The sequence below is a fragment of the Lucilia sericata genome, unplaced genomic scaffold (assembly GCF_015586225.1).
Source record: "Lucilia sericata isolate MDLA Ls3-8-SP2 unplaced genomic scaffold, ASM1558622v1 Contig000557F_arrow, whole genome shotgun sequence".
Lineage (NCBI taxonomy): Eukaryota > Metazoa > Arthropoda > Insecta > Diptera > Calliphoridae > Lucilia > Lucilia sericata.
In genome coordinates, this window is record NW_023994567.1 from 130,202 (window position 1) to 152,785 (window position 22,584).

The 22,584-nt window shown below is 32.0% G+C and overlaps 1 protein-coding gene across 1 annotated transcript in view; it reads left to right on the plus strand.

Moving 5' to 3' along the window:
* LOC119606178 (titin homolog) overlaps positions 1-13,768 on the plus strand; it is a 43,186-nt gene extending 29,418 nt beyond the window's left edge. The window contains exon 2 of the mRNA XM_037959593.1: positions 1,980-13,768. Coding sequence (XP_037815521.1) covers positions 2,145-13,577 — 11,433 coding nt within the window. The 5' untranslated portion in view covers positions 1,980-2,144 and the 3' untranslated portion in view covers positions 13,578-13,768. The remainder of the gene's footprint in view (positions 1-1,979) is intronic.
* Positions 13,769-22,584: the final 8,816 nt, after the last annotated feature.

A 22,584-nucleotide genomic window follows, 5' to 3' on the forward strand; every position in this document is an offset into this window, starting at 1 on the left:
TAGTCTAGTCTATAGTCTAGTCTATAGTCTAGTCTAGTCTATAGTTTAGTCTATAGTCTAGTTTATAGTCTTGTCTATAGTCTAGTCTATAGTCTAGTCTATAGTCTAGTCTATAGTCTAGTCTATAGTCTAGTCTATAGTCTAGTCTATAGTCTAGTCTATAGTCTAGTCTATAGTCTAGTCTATAGTCTAGTCTATAGTCTAGTCTATAGTCTAGTCTATAGTCTAGTCTATAATCTAGTCTATAGTCTAGTCTATAGTCTAGTCTATAGTCTAGTCTATAGTCTAGTCTATAATCTAGTCTATAGTCTAGTCTATAGTCTAGTCTATAGTCTAGTCTATAGTCTAGTCTATAGTCTAGTCTATAATCTAGCCTATAGTCTAGTCTATAGTCTAGTCTATAGTCTAGTCTATAGTCTAGTCTATAATCTAGTTGCGTAGCGTTGTCTATAGTCTGTTCTATAGTCTAGATAATAGTCTAGTTTATAGTTTGTTCTATAGTATAGTCTAGTGCATTTGAAACTCTTTAATGCCGACCATAAAACACCTTCTACTTAATTTGACTTTTTATTTATACTAAGTAAACTTAGTCTAGGTATTTTTAAATGTGACCCCAAAAAAAAATCAACTACATACATGCATACTTATAAACTTAATGAGGTGGTGGGCTACAGTTTGTGGGTAATATTTAAAAACGCAGGTTTTTTTTTAAAGCAACGGACTGATGACCATTTATTAAACATATACTTAGACATAGAGAAATACTTTACGAGGAAAAAATTGTCTCAGACTTTTTATTGGGGGGGGTGGGGTTGAACAAATTGGGTGGTTGTATGTTAATAAATATAAACAAGGATTCATGATAAATGTGTGTTCTAAGACAAATTTTCCAAACTAGTTTTGTATAGAAAACCTATAGCAGTAAATTGACATTTAATCATTAAATATTTAATAACTGTGTATGTATGTATGTGTTGTTTTAGTAATTGAAGTCCTTGTCAAACTAACTAATGCTCTAGTTATAGGTGGAAACTATTATATTTGATTGTGTGTGTGTGTGTGTTTGACGATTTTTTAAAATTGTTTATGGGGAACATAGCAGCAGGTCCTTTTCTTAGTTTTTTTTTTTATTTAAGCATACATGAAGCGTACATATGTATGTGATGTTGTTGTTTATATTTAGTCCATAAAATCATGTTTTTATAATGTCACTTTTTATATAGATAGATAGATTTGTTATTACTCATTCATGCATGCAAGCATGCATTTACTACATACATACATACATATGGGTGTATGTACATATGTATGTCGTTAGTTAGTGTCTAAGTGATATTGACTAAGGGGTTTTTACGCTCTTTTTTTAATATTTTCCATATTTTTCACTTTCATTTTGTGTCTGTCTGTCTATCTACATATTTCATTCATTTTATTTTCATTTTTCCATTTATTATTCTACCACCATTTTTTTCTTACTTTACTGGGCCAAATTGTTATTAATGTTATTATTTTTATATAGTTGTAGTTGTTATTGTTTAGCTAGTCATTTGTGTTGTAAATTCCATTTGTTAAACATTCAAGTTAAGGACATTAATTTCCATGGAGGGAAAAAAAGCGCAATTTTGTATTTTTTTTTTTTTTTTTGTTTAGAAAATTGAAGGTGAATTTAAAGTGAAAGTAATTAGGAAAAAAATGCAATTTTTTAAATGAAAATGTGAAGAAAAAAATTTTAAATTAAGGCAAATTAAATATTTTTAATTGGAAATCATAAAGTATTAAATATTAATTAAAAATTCATTAGTTAGTGAAAAGTATTGACAAATAAAACAAATATAATTGATAAATAATTTATTTATTTAAAGAAACAATTGTTAAACTAATCTATTTTATTTACCCTTAACAAATAATTTAGAAATTTTACCCAGAAATCCATTTTGTAAATCCCCAACTAAATTCAATTTAAATTTCTCTCGTTACAGGTTATATTTTCCAAAACAAAAACACATAATAATAAATAATTTTGAAAAAAGAAAACAACAACAAGCCACCTATGGATACATTAAATAAAAAATACAACTAAATCAACAACAAAAAAAAACATAAACAAGAATAATAAATAACAAAAAAGTAGGAAAATAATAATAATGGATGCAGTTAGTGCTGTGGTGACACAACCAGCAGCATCAAGTGCCACAGTTTCAGCAATCACAACTACAACAACAACAATACCATCAACGTCTAATGCTATCAATGTTAATCAGAGCAATAACCATTTACACTCACACACCAATACACACAGTGCGACAACAGCAACAACAAATAGTAACAACCAAAACAATAGCAACATTAGTATCAACGGCGGTGGCGTTAACAACAATAGCAGCAACAGCAATAGTAGCTGTAGTAGTAGCAGTACAAGTAGCAATAGTAGTGGTTATGGTAGCACAACAACAACACCCACCAATAATTATGAATTACAGCAGCAGACAACAACACCCACGACAACACCAATACCAACAACACCTGTAGCCATAGCGGAGCCCATAATACCCGTAGCTACTGTAGCTGCTGTAACACCTTTCTATAATGAGTCCATAACAAGCCACAATTTGGAGACACATCAATTGCAACAACACCATTCCTTGCATACGCAACAACAACATCCACAACATTTGCAGCAGCAGCAACAACATCATTTGCTACAACCCCAACACCATCAATTGCCACAGCATCATTTGCAAACGAATCTACAGCAACAGCAATACTTATCCAGACAACAATATTATTCAACATATGATTATCAGCAAGCAGTACCACCAACACATAATTTATCTACCGGCTCCTCCTCCTCGGCACCGGCCTACAACTTGTATGATATATCTGCTTCTCCATATGGTTCAGGGCAATATAAATCGTCTAGTTTAACAGCAACTCTAAATTACGAAAGAGGCTCAACAGTCAGAACGAATGTGGCAAGTTACAATCCCCAGCAGCAACAACAAACTGATCAGCATCAAACCAAGACCATAAACCAACAGATCCAACCCTTTCCGGCAGTATTGGCTACATCAAAACAAAGAACCTCCTCCTTAATAGGCAGTTCTACAAGTACCACCAACACTTCTAAACCGCAAGCTGCTGCCACGCCCTTTTATGCCCAGCCTTTGGCTCCTCAGTCCCATACTAATCCCACCCCATTTTATGACAATACCAAATATAAAATGCCTTTAGAATATCATGACTCCTATAGTAATCCCTCAGCTGCTGCCACGGCCTCTGCCTATCATCAACAGCAAAAGTATTATGCGGCCGCCAAATCACAACTTAAAGAAGCCGGCTATGGAACGCCGCCAGGTTTAGCAAACAGCAAATCTGTTTACGCCAATACGGGTAACTATTTTCCGACAGCAGCACCCTCCTATGACAAATATATGTATCCACATGCCGCTGCCACAGGTTATACGTCTAGCACCGGACATTTGGGCAATGAAACACCACCCGATGTCGGCAACTATCGCAAACCGGTGGGAGCTAATTCTATAAATTCTCCCTCTTGGCCTTGGGGCATAGATTATGCCTCAGGCAATAGTCGTACTATACCACCGCCGCCGCCTGCCAGTCATTTGCCAACCGCTACTGTGGCGCCCACCCATGCCACCTATTTGACACCGAATCCCTCAGCCTTGGCACGTGATCCCTACTATATGGGTCCTGAAAAATATCCTATGAAATATGACAAATATGCTGCTGCCTCCTATCAACAGTCATATGTTAGCCCGCCCGGCTCTAGACATCATATATGGCCGAATACACCGCATGGCTCTAATCTAACACAATTAAATGAAAGACATATGTTAGCCTCTGGACCCACAGCCCCTCCCCCCACACATGGTCTACACAGCACACCCTACTATCCTGCTAATCCTAACAATGGCTTAAATAGTCGACAATCCTGTTGTTCTCAACCCTATCAGCCGCAAAGTTGTTACTATCCTCCCTCTCATGCTATACCACCACGATTACCACACAATCAAACGCCCACAGCGGCCGCGCCTTCAAGTGCTTACTTGTCCTCGCAAACAACTCTAGGACAATCTCCGCATTTGAATGCTTTAAGCGCCAGCTGTAAATATGGCGGCATAATACCCGACTATGGCAATGGTAATAAAATGAAAAACTCTAATGATCTCTATTTAAACGCTCATCACTATGATACAAATACTTCACCGCACAATTATGGCTATGGAACGGCAACAGCTCACAGCAGTCAGCAGTTATATGCCAGCAATGCTCATCAAACTATGGCTCATCATGGTCTAACACCCTCATCACTACTAACACATGATCCTCTTAACGCTAATCCAGCGTCTTATACCAATGATCTCAGTTTAACGACAAGCAATTTTGATAATTATCACACACACCTGGACACACATCTAAGTCCGCCGACATTGGCTGGCATACACAGCCAACAGCCACCACCCGCTTACGGGCCCACGGTAGCAAAACGTGCCTTATTGGATTATCGTAAACCCATACAACCTCAACCTCCACCTACAATTGCCGAAGAGTGCTATACGACTCTGTCATCAAGGGACCATTACAATCAACAGGAGCTGTTGAATACCCCCGAGACCACCACAACATTTGGAGAATATGAAACTCATCAGAATAATGCCGCCAGCCTTACGTCTTTTCAACATTCCACAGAAGTACTACAAGAAGCGGATAAGACTAATGATGAAGGTAATAAGAATTTAAGTTTGCGTGATTTCATTGCCAATTGGAATGATGATGAAGATGAATACCAAAATGCGGAGGAACTTAACTTTGACCAAAGCAATGTCATTGATGAAGTTTTGCAAACGGCTCCTGTGGAACAGGAAGCGCCAGCAGCAGCAGCAACAGCTGTTATACAAAAATCCGAAATAATTAAAACTTCAAACGATGAATCCATTAATAAGGCAGAATCGAAAGTATCACACAAATCACAGGAAAATCTCGACAACTCAACATTAAATGAGTCATATGTTAACTTGCCTGATATTGTTATAGATATTGAAAAATCGAATAATGTTAATAACTCTATAACCACACCCTCGACCAGTCCTCTAGCTACCACACCAACGAATGAAAATAACACTTCCCTAAATCTCAATAATTTCGATGTAGAAAAAGAACTGGATGAACTTAAACTCAAAAAACCCACACAGCAATTGGAAACAACCAAAGATTTAAATGATATTAAAGCTGCAAATACCACCAGTACACCTCAGTTAAGTCCCTGCAAAAATCTAACCACTCAACTAAGTTTTGAAGATTTAAATTTGGAACCTACAAACAAAAACGTCCTTAATGGCGAACAAAGTTCGGAGTTAACAGAAAACTATTTCAAAGACATGGAAGGCTATGAAAGTGGCAGCAGTCATCATTCCAATGAATCGGCTTTTGAAAAAGAATACGAAACCTTTATCAATAAAATCACCAGCGAACCGAGTACAACTAAAAGTTTAGAAGAGAAATCAGCAGAAATGGATTTTGAACAAAATGTACAAGATTTTTCAAAGTTCTATAAACGTAAACGCAAACTAAAAGAAGATGAACTTAAGGCCAACGAACCAGAGGCACAAAATCAAAAGAAACTAAAACCCAATAAGGCCACCAAAGTCAACAACAATTCAAATTTTCCCCAGGTCTATACGAAAAAGTCAAGAAATAGATTGCCAAAAGGCAAAATACAAACTTTACATAAACGTAAACCTTTGTCATTATATTACAAGATCATACATTCCATAAGACGTTTCGGTTTATATCGTCTGCGAAGAGTACGAGAATATATGGCAGAGTTAAAAGAGAAACATTTGCCTCTCATTAAAAGACAATCCATTAAGAATTATACACATGATAAACCCGAGAATTTAACTAATCCCAAAACTTTAAAAGCTTTATGTATAATGGCGATTAATAGTGAAGAATTTCGTCAGATGTTAATGTTAACGTTAGCGGTGGAAGGAGAGTGTGCCTTAGAAGCCGAGGAGAAACATATATGCACTGATCCTACGTGTGAAACCTGTGAGGTAATAAAAAGTTTAATGGAAGCCGAAAGTTTTGAGGACACCTTAAGCCAACAAGTTGCGGAAAATCCCACTGAAAGCGTTCTCATTTTAAGTGATGAAGTTAAAAGTGAAACCCTTGAAATCTTAGAAAATTTCGTTTACTTAAAAGATGAACCTAAATTGATCTCAAATGTTCAATATTCCAAAGAAAATCCCACAGTATTGGATGCCAAAGTTCTGGAGCAGTGCAACTTAAATCCGGCAAATATTAAATCTTTGTTATATGATAACTCTTATTTTGAAACTCAATCGGATTCGCAGTATCAAAGTAATATCGAAAAATCTGTTACAGAATTTGATTTGAAAAACTGGTATGAAAAATCAAAATCACCACAACAAGACCTAGCGGCCAAAGAAGATTCTGATATAGGTGTCCCCGAAACTGCAATAACTAAACCGGATCAACCTATTCCCTTAAACCCTGAAATTGAAAAAGAAAATTCTGAAATTCCGCTGGAACATGGAACTGAAACTGCAGCAAATTCTATTAAGGAAATTAGCTTAACTGAACAAGACAACTTAAACCTTGCAAGAGTTGAAAGTGAACTAGACGATGTTAAACAAAAGGAATCAGAAGAATCCCTTCTCGTTTCTCCAACTACATTATGTGAAGATGAAAATTCAAATATTTCCAATGCTACAACAACCAAGAAAACTTCAACCGAAGTTAAAGAGATCTCAAAATCGAATACCAATGAAGAGAGTGATAGTGAGGAGTCTGATTCCAGTGAATCTGATTCCGACAGCAGTTCATCTAGTTCGGATGATGAATCGGTGGAGGAGAGTAAAGAGTCATGCAAGAAATCTGATACTAATGACACTGATACAGATTCAGAAAGTGATTTAGAAAATGATGATGATGAAAATCTAAATTCCAATAGTGATGAATCAAATCATTCGAAAACTATCGATCAAGAGAAAGCTAAATCAGATAACAAGGAAGTTCTGAAGCCTGCAGATTCATTCAAGAAGGACAATGTGAATTCAGAAAGTGAAAATCAAAATTCCGATACTGATGAATCAAATCATTCGAAAACTTTCGATCGAGAGAAAAACAAATCAGACAGCAATGAAGTCCACAAAACTACCGATTCATACAACAAGGAAAATTTTATAAAAGAATCGGAAAATGTCCATACAACTAATACAAAATCACCTATCAAGACCGTTAGTGATGTAGAAGATGAAATCACTCCAAAAAGACAACAACGTATTGTTTTACGTATTAAGAAATCATTCCAACCGAGTCCAGATAACAACGATTCTAGAGAAATATATGTTTCTGAGAAATCCATAGAATTTGATAGTCAAACAGAAAGTGAAACTGAAGACGATGATATAGTTTCAACGACTTCAAAATCTAGTCTAAAGACAAAAGCTTCTTTCATAGATCAGGCCTCTAATAAGTCTCTATCTCCGAATACTGAATTTGAAAATCATACAGAAAGTGAATCTGAAGATGACAATCTTTCGGAAAATGAATTCCATCAGACTTCAGAATTAAGTCCAAAACAAGATATAGCAAGAGAAAAATCTGTGGAATCTGAAAAAGAATTGGGAAATCGGACAGAAAGTGAATCTGATGATGATGATGATGTTTCAGAGAAAGAAACTGAAACTCCTTTCACAAGTCCAAAGCAAAATGAGTTTGTAGAGCATCGTGCTCAAAGTGAATCTGAAGATGATGAAATACCGGAGAAAAAATCAAAACTTATGGCAAAATTTCCAACTCAAGAAGATTACAAGAAATCTAATGCTTCTGAAGACTTAAAAGATCCCATGGAAAATGTTCCTAAAGACGATAACATTCCAAACAGAACGTCCGTTATAATTTCAACGTCTCTTATATTAAGTCCACAGCAAGATCATCATAATACTGAAGACGTCACAAAACTTTATGCCGAAAATCAAATAGAAAAAGAGGCCGAGGAAGGTGATAAGAAAACAGAAATAAGTTCCACGCAAGACGATTTAATAAACGATAATCTTTATCCAAAATCTTCGAAGCCGTGTTATGAACCAGTTAGTCTTGGTTTAGAAAATGAGATCGCAGATTTAATTCCATTATCTCAAAATCATTTAAATGAAGAGAAGTCTGAAGATTTATTAAAAGAAACTTCAAAATTCAGTCCAGAGGTGGAGGGTTCAGAAGATATAGTTGCTAATGAAAAATCTACAGAATATCGTACTAAAAATTTGACTAAAGGTGATAATATCACGCAAAATATATCTAGATTGAATGAAACCCCCGTTGAAATTAATCAAAAACTAGATGAAGTTGAAACGGAAACTTTTTCCAAAGAAGAATCTTCACTGCATGCTAAAGCCGATATTCCCACAGAAAGTCAATCTGAAGATGATACAGACGAGGAGGAGGACGATTTAGATGAACCAATCCAAAAGCCTCAACTTAAAGATGTTGATCATGGAATGGTTCCATCAGACTCAGAAAGTAGTTCTGATTCTGAGTATGAATCTGATGAAGAGGATAATCGCAAAGATTCAATGCCAATTATGATATCTGATGATGAATCTATGGATAGTACAGATGATAAGGATAACCATCACAAACCCACCAAATGTATAAGAAAAATTTCAGAAGATTCTCTTCAACGAAGTGATTCGACGGGGTCATTGCAAGATTTTGATGAAGATTCTCATGATTTTATTAGCGAAATTCACTCCAATTTATCAAGCAATATAGTAAATTCCCCTAAGATGTCGAAATCGGACAGCAAAGATGAAATATTGCCTGCTACACAAACTCTTATTACTTCTGAAAATATCATTCAGATTGCTAAAATTTTAGAAGAAAAAGAAGTTTCAAATAATGCAATGGAAAGTGACGAACAACTTGATTCAGATATAAAACTTTCTAAAGAAAATCTGCCGTTAAAATCAGTTGAAGAAACTTTAGAAGAAAAACAAGATTCGGAAACCATTCAAAGTGATGAAAAACTTGCTACAGATATCAACCATCCTAAAGAACATATGCCAATGGAATCAGTTCATACTGAAACTTTGGAGGAGAAGGATGAATCCAATAATTCATATCGACTTCCTGAAGAATTCTCTTCAAATATAAATAATCCAAAAGATGTTTTACCATTGGATTCAGTTAAAGTCAAGGAAATCCAAAATATTGAAAGTGAAATCGCTAGCGAAAAAAGTATATCGGAATATTCTAGTACTTCAGAAGACTCAGATGAGGAAATCGATGATGAATTATCAACTAAAGAAGATAATAAAACAGAAGAAGTCTCAGAAATGACCTTAGACAATGAAGACCGAAAATCAGACGAAGAAGTCGAAGATACATTAGCTATCAAAGAAGACAAACAAACAAAAGAAGACCTTAAAATGTCTGTAGATACTGAAGGGCAAATATCTATAAGCTCGGAGAGAAATTCAAATGATTTCGAATGTAATGAAAATATGGCCGTTGTTTCAGAGTGTTTAGAAACTAATGCATCACAAGATAATGCTGAAAACGAAGTATTATCTAAATCGGAAGCTCTAAGTAAAGAATCAAATACTTTTGAACAGAATAGCAAAATTTCGGATGTTATTTCCACCCAAACTGATCCAGAAGAAATGGTAAAGGCATTAAACGAGAATATTCCTGTGGGAATATGCGAAAATTTAGAAATTTTGGCCGATGTTGTTGTAAATCATATTAGTGCTGAGAATACAGTTGAATCGAAAATGATTGATTCAGAATGTGATCCTAAGCCAGCAGAAAATTATGAATCAAATATCCAAAAAGATGCCGATAATTTAACACCAGAAATAAATGATTCTATCCATCGACTTGAAGCTAAAGAATCTGAAATTTATAACAAATCTAAAATTGAGGAACCAACTGAAGTTATAGCTTATTCCGATAAAAGGTCTAAAGACCTCAATGTGGAAAAAGCACATAGTAAAACATCGGATACTTTAGACTCAACTTGCAGTGAAGAACAATCTATATCAGAAATAAATGTTTCTATGCATCAACTTGAAGCTAAAGAATCTGAAATTAATTCCAAATCTATAATTGAGGAACCAACTGAAGTTACTGCTTATTCCAAAACTAGTTGCGACGAACCCAATTTGGAAATGATGCTTAGAGAAACATCGGATACTTGCAGTGAAGAACAGTCCACCGCGGAAATCATAACCGATGAAGAAAACATATCCGGAACAAAGACTGTAGAATTCGAAGAATATGAAAGCAATACTATTGTGGAGAAGACAAAGCCTCTATCGGAAAGTTCTATAGAAAATGCTGACTCTTCAGTAGTTAATAGCAATGAGCATTCTAAATATTTAAAAGAAGCCTGCAGTCTAGATAATTCAAATACTGAAATCGAAACTGAAAACCCGGAAACAATTGAAGAATTAGTAACTGTAGAGCCCGAGTGTTTGGAAAAGGTCAATAGTGAAGAAATATTAGATGAGGAATCAGAAATTACATCGGATCCATTAACTAAAGAACCAAATAACATTCCATACCCAGAATTGATTAAAGAAAATACTGAAATTATCTCAGAACCCGAAACAAACCAAATATCAGAAGAATCAAATGATATTCATTCACCTGAAGTGATCCAAGAAAAGGCGGAAATTATTTCAGAGATGAAAACGAAAGTATCAGAGATTGTTTCAAAACAAATACCTAATGTTTGCGATATTTTGGAAAATTCAAATAACCAACTAAATGAAAATTCCGGGAATACATGTGAACTTAGAAAAGCATTAAACGAAGAGACGATAATTGAAACTCATACTCTTGCCAAATCTGTTGATGAGGACTTTACGGAGTCCCTGGAACAAATATGTGATGAAAACGCTAAAACTTTTTCAGAAGAAGAATCTAATAAACAAACTTCGGAAGTTATAGAAGAAAAATATGAAGAAACTAATAAATTCCCCAACACCTGGGATGACACAGATATTTTCAAAGAAGTCAACCAAGAATGTTTAGAATCGATTGCAGAAACATTTGATAAAATAGATTCAAATGATAGTGATATTACCATCAAAGAACCAGAGATGGATCTGGTAACAGAGGGAACAGAAATTCCAAAAGAAAATGAAACTACATTGGAAGCATTAAACAAGTCAATGGAAAACTTGGAAGAAGCAACAGCTCCGGTAAGAGAGACGTCAAAAATTCCCGAAGAAAATGTAATCCCATCGGAAGCAATATCCCAACGAATTGAAAATTTGGAAGAGCAAACTGCAAATTTAGAAGAACATGAAAGTGAAAATACCGAAATTGATACAACATCTGAATGTTATGAGTCCACTACTGATACTTTTCAATCGAAATCCGAAGATGTAGTTCTAAAACCAAATAGACTGATTGAAGATAAAAACCCAACTTCCGAGCGTAATGAAGAGTCTGGTTCTGTTAGTCCAAGTCTCACGAAACCTGAATCTTTCATTGAAAATGCTAATAACTTGATTAAAACTTCTAATGAAGAACGTGATCCTATTCAGCAACATCAAGCTACTTCCGATGATGTAATTGAAAAACAAAACATCTCCAATGAAAAGGAATGTAATGAAGAAGAATCTATGGCGCTGCAAGAAGATCTAGCAAAGTCTGAAGTTGTACTTGAGCAATTAGTTAGTTTTGTAAAAGATAAAATGGAAACTTCTGAAGTTGATGCTGAAGAATCAGAAGTTCGTCAGAAACTTGAATCGCCAGTTGCAAACGCAAGTAGTTTGGTTGAAGACAAGAATGAAAACATACAAACGAATGAAGAAGAAACCGAAGTTATTTCTCAAGTTGAAGACGAATTGATAGTATTAAATGGAAAGACAGATGAAGAACTTACAGTTGAACATCAAATGGAAAGTTTCCATGAAAATATAGTAGACAACAACATCACCCAAGAAATCAATAAAATTCCAGAAAGTTTTGATCAGGAAACTGGTTCCAACCAAACAACTCTACCTAAAGTCGATGAGTTGTCAACCAAAAACCATCAAACAGACGAAGATTCAACAGTTGAACACCAAACCGAAACTTCAGAAAGCATTCCTAACCAAATAACTCTACCTAAAGCAGATGAAGGTCCAACGGTTGTACAACAAACCGAAACTTCAGATCCTATTCCTAACGATAGTTTAAGTGAAACTGTATTAAATAAGGACAACCAAGAAGATTTATCTCAAGACTTTTTAAGTTTCAAAAATCAATCCAGTTTTGAAGATGAATCTGAGGATTTTCATGGTTTCGAAGATCTCGAAGAAGTCACAAGAATACGACAAGAAATAGAAAATCTAAATGATGATTCAACAGCCAATGATGGATTTCTAAATTACGGTGCATTAAGTAGAGAGCAGCATAAAACATCAACTACTTCATTAACGGGAAGCACTTCGTCGGAAATCAATGAATTGGAGGCTTTAGAGAAAGAACTATCACAACATCAGCCAGAGATAGTGGGAGACGACGAAGAAGAGGATAAACAGACTGAACAAGATGTGCAAACAGCAACTGTTAAAGTTGTATCAACAAACGATATAGAACATATCAAACAAATGCTAGAGAGCGATGAGGAGCAACCGGAACAGGAAGAAAATGGAAACACTGAAGGCGATAAGGAGGGAGAGCAAACAACGAGGGCAGATACAAGTAAAGATAAGTCAAAATATATTTTAAGTTCTGTAAATTCTATAATACCAAAGTTAAGTGACCTTTGTAGGGCTGCCTTAAATAGTTCCTTGAATTCTAATAGTAATTTAGCACAAGACACAACTGAAACTTCCACCATCCTAGTGGAACGTGAATTAAGTGTAGAAGAAGCTTTAGCTGAAATGTATCGCCAGGCGGGTGTATTATTATCCGATCCCGAGGATTGTGATAATGATATTTCTCCATCCGGCGATGAGGAAGCTCATGATGTCTTATTGATTAACTTACAAGAAATTTTAAATAGTGATAATAATGATGTTTATGTTTTACAATGTGATATGAATGAAAATGTTTTGAATGTCGTACAGCAAACCAATGACGAACGAAATGAACAAGAACCACATGTTAGCCATGAGGTGAACTTGAATGCGGAAAGAGTAAATAGAGTACAATTTATTGGTATTTTAGATACCCAAAGTGCAGAACCACAAATACACATAATTAGTTCCGATTCCGAAAGTGAGGTTATTATATTAAGCGATGATGAATCCGATAACGGTTATAGACCATTTATTGCCCGCCCAGAACGTATAACAATACCTTTTATCAATGATGGTAATGATGATATCAATGATACGGACAATTTATCCGATATATCAACTATACATCATGAGGAAATAGTACCTGATAATTTAAATAAATTCTTACAAGAAGAATTCTATAAATATTTACACGAGAAATATGTACAAAGAAATATATCAAAATATTATCATGCCAATCGGGTGTTGAAAAAATATCGAAAAAGATACATTAAGTCAAAGAGGCAGTAAAGCTAGAACTGTGGAAGAGTAAAAGGGCAGGTATAATGTATGGAACAGACATGGAAAAATTAGGGCTGTTGGAATTTTCTTAAGTATTTTCAGAACATAGAACTATAGACTAGACTGTAGAATAGACTATATACTAAACTATAGACTAAACTATAGACTAAACTATAGAATAGACTATAGACTAGACTATAGACTAGACCATAGACTAGAATATAAACTAGACTATAAACTAGACTATAGAATATACTATAGACTAGACTATAGACTAGATTATAGCCTAGACTATAGACTAGACTATAGACTAGACTATAGCCTATACTATAGACTAGACTATAGACTAGACTATAGACTAGACTATAGACTAGACTATAGACTAGACTATAGACTACACTATAGACTACACTATAGACTAGACTATAGACTACGCTATAGACTAGACTATAGACTACACTATAGACTAGACTACAGACTAGACTACAGACTAGACTATAGACTAGACTATAGACTAGACTATAGACTAGACTATAGACTAGACTATAGACTAGACTATAGACTAGACTATAGACTAGACTATAGACTAGACTATAGACTAGACTATAGACTAGACTATAGACTAGACTATAGACTAGACTATAGACTAGACTATAGACTAGACTATAGACTAGACTATAGACTAGACTATATAGACTAGACTATAGACTAGACTATAGACTAGACTATAGACTAGACTATAGACTAGACTATAGACTAGACTATAGACTAGACTATAGACTAGACTGTAGACTAGACTATAGACTAGACTGTAGACTAGACTATAGACTAGACTATAGACTAGACTATAGACTAGACTATAGACTAGACTATAGACTAGACTATAGACTAGACTATAGACTAGACTATAGACTAGACTATAGACTAGACTATAGACTAGACTATAGACTAGACTATAGACTAGACTATAGACTAGACTATAGACTAGACTATAGACTAGACTATAGACTAGACTATAGACTAGACTATAGACTAGACTATAGACTAGACTATAGACTAGACTATAGACTAGACTATAGACTAGACTATAGACTAGACTATAGACTAGACTATAGACTAGACTATAGACTAGACTATAGACTAGACTATAGACTAGACTATAGACTAGACTATAGACTAGACTATAGACTAGACTATAGACTAGACTATAGACTAGACTATAGACTAGACTATAGACTAGACTATAGACTAGACTATAGACTAGACTATAGACTAGACTATAGACTAGACTATAGACTAGACTATAGACTAGACTATAGACTAGACTATAGACTAGACTATAGACTAGACTATAGACTAGACTATAGACTAGACTATAGACTAGACTATAGACTAGACTATAGACTAGACTATAGACTAGACTATAGACTAGACTATAGACTAGACTATAGACTAGACTATAGACTAGACTATAGACTAGACTATAGGACTAGACTATAGCCTAGACTATAGACTACTAGGACTAGACTAGACTAGACTATAGACTAGACTATAGACTAGACTATAGACTAGACTATAGACTAGACTATAGGACTAGACTATAGACGAGACTATAGACTAGACTATACGACTAGACTATAGACTAGGACTATAGACTAGGACTATAGACTAGACTATAGGACTAGACTATATAACCTAGACTATAGACTAGACTATAGACTAGACTATAGACTAGACTATAGACTAGACTATAGACTAGGACTATAGACTAGACTATAGACTAGACTATAGACTAGACTATAGACTAGACTATAGACCTTAGGACTATAGACTAGACTATAGACTAGACTATAGACTAGACTATAGACTAGACTATAGACTAGACTATAGACTAACTATAGCCTAGTCTATAGACTAGACTATAGACTAGACTACTATAGACTAGACTACTATAGACTAGACTACTAGAGACTAGACTACTATAGACTAGCTAATATAGACTAGACTACTATAGACTAGACTACTATAGACTAGACTACTATAGACTAGACTACTATAGACTAGACTACTATAGACTAGACTACTATAGACTAGACTACTATAGACTAGACTACTATACACTAGACTACTATAGACTGGACTACTATAGACTAGACTACTATAGACTAGACTACTATAGACTAGACTACTATAGACTGGACTACTATAGACTAGACTACTATAGACTAGACTACTATAGACTAGATTACTATAGACTAGATTACTATAGACTAGACTACTATAGACTAGACTACTATGAACTAGACTACCATAGACTAGACTACTACAGACTAGACTATAGACTTGATTTAACTTTCCCATGCCTGGTCTGTGTTTAATATTCTTAGCCAGTACAATTTTCAAACCGTTATTGTGCTCAATTTCGAAAAGCAACAACTGCCATTGAAATTTTGAAACAGAAATTTTTTAAAACAAAAAATATCAAAAAAATTAAACAAATATTAAAAACAGGAATCTCAATAACCCAAACTTTTTAAATAACTTTTATGGAAAAAAATTATTAAAATAAAAACAAATAACAATAATTATTTTGGAATCTCATATTTAAATCACAATAATCCTATTAAATCGGAAAACAGTAGTTAACCAAAACAAACCGATCATGATCTTGTAATTTTTTGGAGTATAAACGTATTTTAATAGGTTTGTTTTTATAATAATTATAATTTTTTTTTTAATTGAACATAAATTATTAAAGATTTTAAGCTTCATTTACTCTTTCCGCATGGTGGTTTTGAAAAAAATTTTAAATATTCAAAAAAACCATTAAAAAATATTTTTTCTATGAAAAAAAGTATTTACAGTTTAGATAAAAAAATAAACTATTTTAATAATAACATTGCATGACTTTAGACATTTTTTCTATATATTATTTTTTGTTGCTGTCATTGTGCATTAATAATAATTACTTGTAAAACATAGCATTCAATGTTTTTTTTTTTCAAAATCATATAGTTTTTATAAAAAAAGGTTTTACAAGATAATTAAACATTTTTTTATTTATTTATATGTATATAAGGTTTAATATTTAAATTAAAATAATTTTATATTTTTTTTTATTAAAATATGTAGTTAAAAGTGTTAAAGTAGTTTTGATTTTATTTAGATTTTAAATTTTTGCTTTTGTTTGTTTTTAGTCAATTATATTTATTTTTGTTGTGTTTTTAAACTATGTTTATAATAATTTATATTTAATGGTTTTATGTTACAATTAAAATATAAATGGTTGAATTGTTATTTTGTTATTTAAACCGAAAAATAAGAAGAACACCCTAAGTGCATTAATTTATTTATTTTTTTTTTTTGAAATTTTCAAATATAATTTTTTTAGAATTTATTAAACTGAAATAGAAATCTTGCCGAAAATTATAAATGTTTTTTTTTTTTTTTGTTTTTGTTTTTGTTTTAATATTTATTATAATTGAATTAAATTTAAAAGGGCAGATTTTGAAAGGTTTTGAAAGGTATTTCCAAATTTGTGGTTTTAGAAAACTCTATGTTTATCATTGCCTCGATCGGTTGTAAGAAGATTTCTATAAAAGATCTGTTGATCTATTGTACGATCATAGTTTTCTTAAAGTAATCGTTTGGCGCTCACAAAATTCTTCAGAAATCATACGTTTTCTTAAATGTATTTAACGATCACGGTTTGATCGATAATAAATATTATTGTATGATCACAGTTTTCTTAAGGAAATTGTCTGGCGCTCATAAATTTCATTAGAAATCATACGTTTTCTTTAATTTATTAAACGATCACAGTTTTTTCAGTGTAGATCGATTGTTAGATGATCACATCCATATATTTCTATATTTAGCGATCATATTTTTTTTTAGAAAATTAAAAAATATATGATCATCGAAACAGTTTCCTATATAGAAACGATCATAGTTTTCATTGGAAAACTTAATGCTGATCCCTGCGCAGAGATACAAGCCGAGACGGCTCAAATCGGAGGCGGCTGGCCGCCGGCCGCGCAAGCCGCGCCGCCGCCGACTTCTTTCGGCTTAAAAGCTAAGCCGGCTTAAACGATAAAGATTGGAATCGCACATGTATTTCAGAAAATAATTTCACCAATTTGAACGGAGTTGCCACTATTTTAAATTCTTATGACAAATTGAAAAGAGTTGCCACACAATATTGTGCTAATATTAAAATAGTGATAACTACTATAATAATGTCAATTTTCTGCAGAAAAAACTTATATAGAGACAGGTTTCTATATAACAGACTATTATACAGAGATTTTTCAATATAATAAACGCTTATAAGGTCAATTTCTGCAGGAAAAGTTAAATTGTGCCGACAATTTAGCCGCCGCCGACCTAAAATGGTTGCGCCGCCGCTAATTTTGCATCGGTTTGTATCTCTGTTCCCGCGTCGATCAATTGTTACAGGATCATATATTTCTCTAAAAGACCTGCTCATCTATTGTTTATTATTGTACGATCACTGTTTTCTTAAAGAAATTGTTTTGCGCTTACACATTTCCTCAGAAATCACACGTTTTCTTAAATTCATTTAACGATCATAGTTTTGTTTAGAAAATATGTGATCATCGTCTATTTTTACTATATAGATATGATCATAGATACTCAATGTTGTTCCCCGCGCCGATCAATTGTTAGAGAATCATATATTTTTCCAAAATACCTGCTGATCTATTGAGTATTATTGTACGATCACTGTTTTCTTAAGGAAATTTCTTCAGAAATTTATACGTTTCCTCAAATTAATTTAACGATCACAGTTTTGTTTAGAAAAAAATGTGATCATTGACATCATTGATTGTGCCGATCGATTTTAAGAAGATTTCTATAAAGATCTCTTGATCTAATGAAGATTATTATACGATCACAGTTTTGTAAAAGAAAAACACACGATTTCTTAAATGTATTTAACGATCACAGTTTTGTTTAGACAAATAGAAAAAGATCGACACAGTTTTCTATAGATAACCGATCATAGGTTTCTTTAGAAAACTCAATGTTGATTCCTGCGTAAATCGATTGTTAGAGGAATGCAGATTTCTATCAAAAACCAGTTGATCATATAAATATTATTGTACGATCACATTTTTCTTAAGGATCACACTTCATTAAATCAATTAAGTGATCATCGTCTCTTTCTTCTATATAGAAACGATTATAGTTTTCTTTAGAAAACTCAATGTTGATCCTTGCATCGATCAATTGTAAGAGGATCACATATTTCTATAAAAGATCTGTTGATCTAATGAAAATTATGGTGCGATCACATGTTTCTTAAGCAAATTGTTTGAAGTTCACAAATTTTCATAGAAATCACACGATTTCTTAAATTTATTAAGCGATCACAGTTTTATTTATATAAAAAAACTACTATGATTATAGTTTTCTATAAAAATCTGAGATGAAATTAAAAAAATTCATTAATTTTTAATTATTTAATAATAAATTTAATTCAAAACCTTTTTAAAAAAATCTGCCTTAAACAAAATACGTAAAATTTTTGACAAATATTTAAAGAAAAAACATTGCAATGTTAAATTAAATAAATAAATGTTATAAATAAATCAAAAAAAAAAGTAATTTTTAAATATTTATATAATAAAATGTAAATATTAAAATATTTATATACAGGAATATACACATATATAAAAAAAAAAAAAACAAATATAAATTTATAAAAAATAAATAAAAATACAAACAAATATTTTTAGCTCAATTTTATAAAAAAAAAAATAAATAAAATTATATATATTATATATAAAAAACAAAACACTGCTTATTTTCTTGTCGTTAAATTATGTAATTTATTTTTCTTTATTTTTTTATTGTAACACATTCCAAAGTTAAAGGACCAAGTTTTAGCTGAATAAATATTATTAAAATTAAAATTTAATAAAAAAATATTAAAAAAAAATTATATTTTTTTAAAACCATTTAAATTTATATTTTTAATACGCTTATTTTTTTGTAGTACAAAATAAAATTGTTTCCAAAATTTTAAATAAAAGACATAATAAAATATTTGCAAAATTTTTTATAAAAAAAAAATATTTAATTTAAAATATAATTGGTAAGAATTAAAAAAAAATTAATGGTTGTTTTATTATTTTTAATTAATTGACTGATATTAAAAAGTTAAATTTTGTTTATTTAGGGTGTAGGCTTTATAATTTTATAAGAAAAAAAAAGGCTTTATTAAAAAAAATAATTTTTTTTAACAAAAAAAGTAAATTTAAAGAAAAATCAAAAAACGATTTTATTTATAAAACACAAAAAAGACAAAGAATATATTTATATATTTATAAAAAATAAAATTTAATATTAAATAAATGTTTTAATATAAAAATATACACACCCTTTGGATCTGATTTTTTTTTAACAAATTGCCTTTAATAATAAAATAAAAAACAAGTAAGAAATTATAGTCGGGCGTGGCCGACCATATGATACCCTACACCAGTTATGAATATTAAATGTGATTTATTTTTCATAATAAAGTATTTATCTTCAATATTCCCTTGTTCCGATACATTTAAGCAATTTATGGATGAAAAACTAATTTTCTGAAAGAGGCTTTATATGGGGGCTAGGGGCAAATATGGACCAAGCCCGATAAAATTTTGTGAATATATTTATATTGACATAATATTTTATTGTGCTGAATTTCATCGCGATATTTGTGTTTATAAGCTAATTTGGTACATTCAAGTAATTTTCTGAAGGGGACTTTGTATGGGAGCTAGGGTCAAATGTGGCCCGATCTTTATGAAATTTGGCAGGGTCATCAAGACTTCTATAAAACTTAGTTATGCCGTATTTTATCGATATATCTGTATATTTAACATAATTATGAGCTCAGAAGCCCTTTTCGGGGGGTTCTGTTGTATGGGGGCTAGGTGAAATAATGGACCGATTTTAACCATTTTCAATAGGCTTCGTCCTTAGGTCAAATAAAACGTGCGTGCCAAATTTCATCCAATTATCTTGAAAATTGCGACCTGTACCTTGCGCACAAGGTTTATTGGACAGCCAGCCAGCCAGCCAGCCAGCCAGACGGACGGACGGACGGACATAGCTTAATCGACTCAGAAAACGATTCTAAGCCGATTGGTATACTTTAAGGTGGGTCTAGGACGAATATTTTTGTATGTTACAAACATCAGCACAAATCCAATATACCCTCCCCACTAAAGTGGTGTAGGGTATAATTAAAACAAATTAATAAATTAATTTGTTTTAAATAAATAGTAGTTTTATGAAAAACGTATTTTATTACACCTCCCCCCCCCATAAACTATTTATTATTAACTATTAATTATTGTTCAGTTATAAGCTAGCGACAAATAAAACTAAAATAAATTTAACTTTTTAAATTAAAATAAAATACAAGTAATAAAAATAATATAAAAAAAAACTAAATTATTAAAAAATCATTTGTTATTAATCTGAATGTTTAAAAGTGCATTTTTGTGTAAACAATATTTTGTATGTTATTAAGTTTAAATATTATAGTTTCATTCTCTTCTGATTTCAAACTACAACAAAAAATCAAAAAAAAAAAAATAAATAAATGTTTTAAATGTATCAATGTTTTAAAAAAAATTAAAATTTTTCTCCAAAGTGTTTTATTTAAAATAGATTTCAATGAACATGAAAAGTAAGTTTAAGACAATCAAAAGTGATTATATAACATTCAGCATAGACGAATTGGTTCTCAGAGCATTCAAAAGATTCACATATTGAACGATTGTTAAACACGATCACAGTTTTCTAGAGGAAATTATTGAGCGATCGCAGTTTTCTAAAGATAATTGTTGAACGATCACAAATTTCTATAAAAGATCTGCATATCTTAAAGAAATTGTTTGTCAGAGATCACACGTTTTCTTAAATTTATTTAACGATCACAGTTCACAATGATCTAATGAATATTACTGTACGATCATAGTTTTCTTAAAGAAATTGTTTGCCGCTTACAAATTTCTTCAGAAATTACATGTTTTCTTAAATTTATTTATCGATCACAGTTCGGTTAGAAAATTAGAAAATGTGATCATCGACACAGTTTTCTACAGAAAAAATATCACAATTTTCTTCAAAAAACTCTATGTTAATCACTGTGTCGATCGATTTAAAGAAGATTTCTATATAAGATCTGTTGATCTTAATTTTATTTAGCGATCACAGTTCGGTTAGAAGATTAGAAAATGTGATCATCGACACAGTTTTCTGTAGAAAAAAAAATCACAATTTTCTTCAAAAAACTCAATGTTGATCGCTGTATAGATCGATTTAAAGAAGATTTCTATATAAGATCTGTTGATCTAATGAAGATTATAAGTGATCTTCTAAAGCTTTTTTAAAGAAATAGTTTTCCACTTACAAATTTCTTGAAAAATCACACGTTTTCTTAAATTTATTTAGCAATCACAGTTCGGTTAGAAGATTAGAAAATGTGATCATCGACACAGTTTTCTGTAGAAAAAAAGATCATAATTTTCTTCAAAAAACTCAATGTTGATCACTGTGTCGATCGATTTAAAGAAGATTTCTATATAAGATCTGTTGATCTAATGAAGATTATAAGTGATCTTTTAAAGCTTTTTTCAGAAATTACACGTCATTTTAACTTTTTTTCAGCGATCACAGTTTTACAGAAAATGTTGATATAATGAAAAATATTGTACGATCACAGTTTTGTTAAAGAAATTGTTGGACATTCACAACTTTCTTCAGAAATCACATGTTATCTTAAATTTATTAAGCGATCACAGTTTGGTTAGAAAATTTAAAAATGTGATCATCAACATAGTTTTATATAGAAAAAAGATCATAATTTTCTTCAAAAAACTCAATGTTGATCGCTGTGTCGATCGATTTAAAAAAGATTTCTATATAAGATCTGTTGATATAATGAAAATTATAAGTGAGCTTTTTTCAGAAATCTCAAGTCTTTTTAACTTTT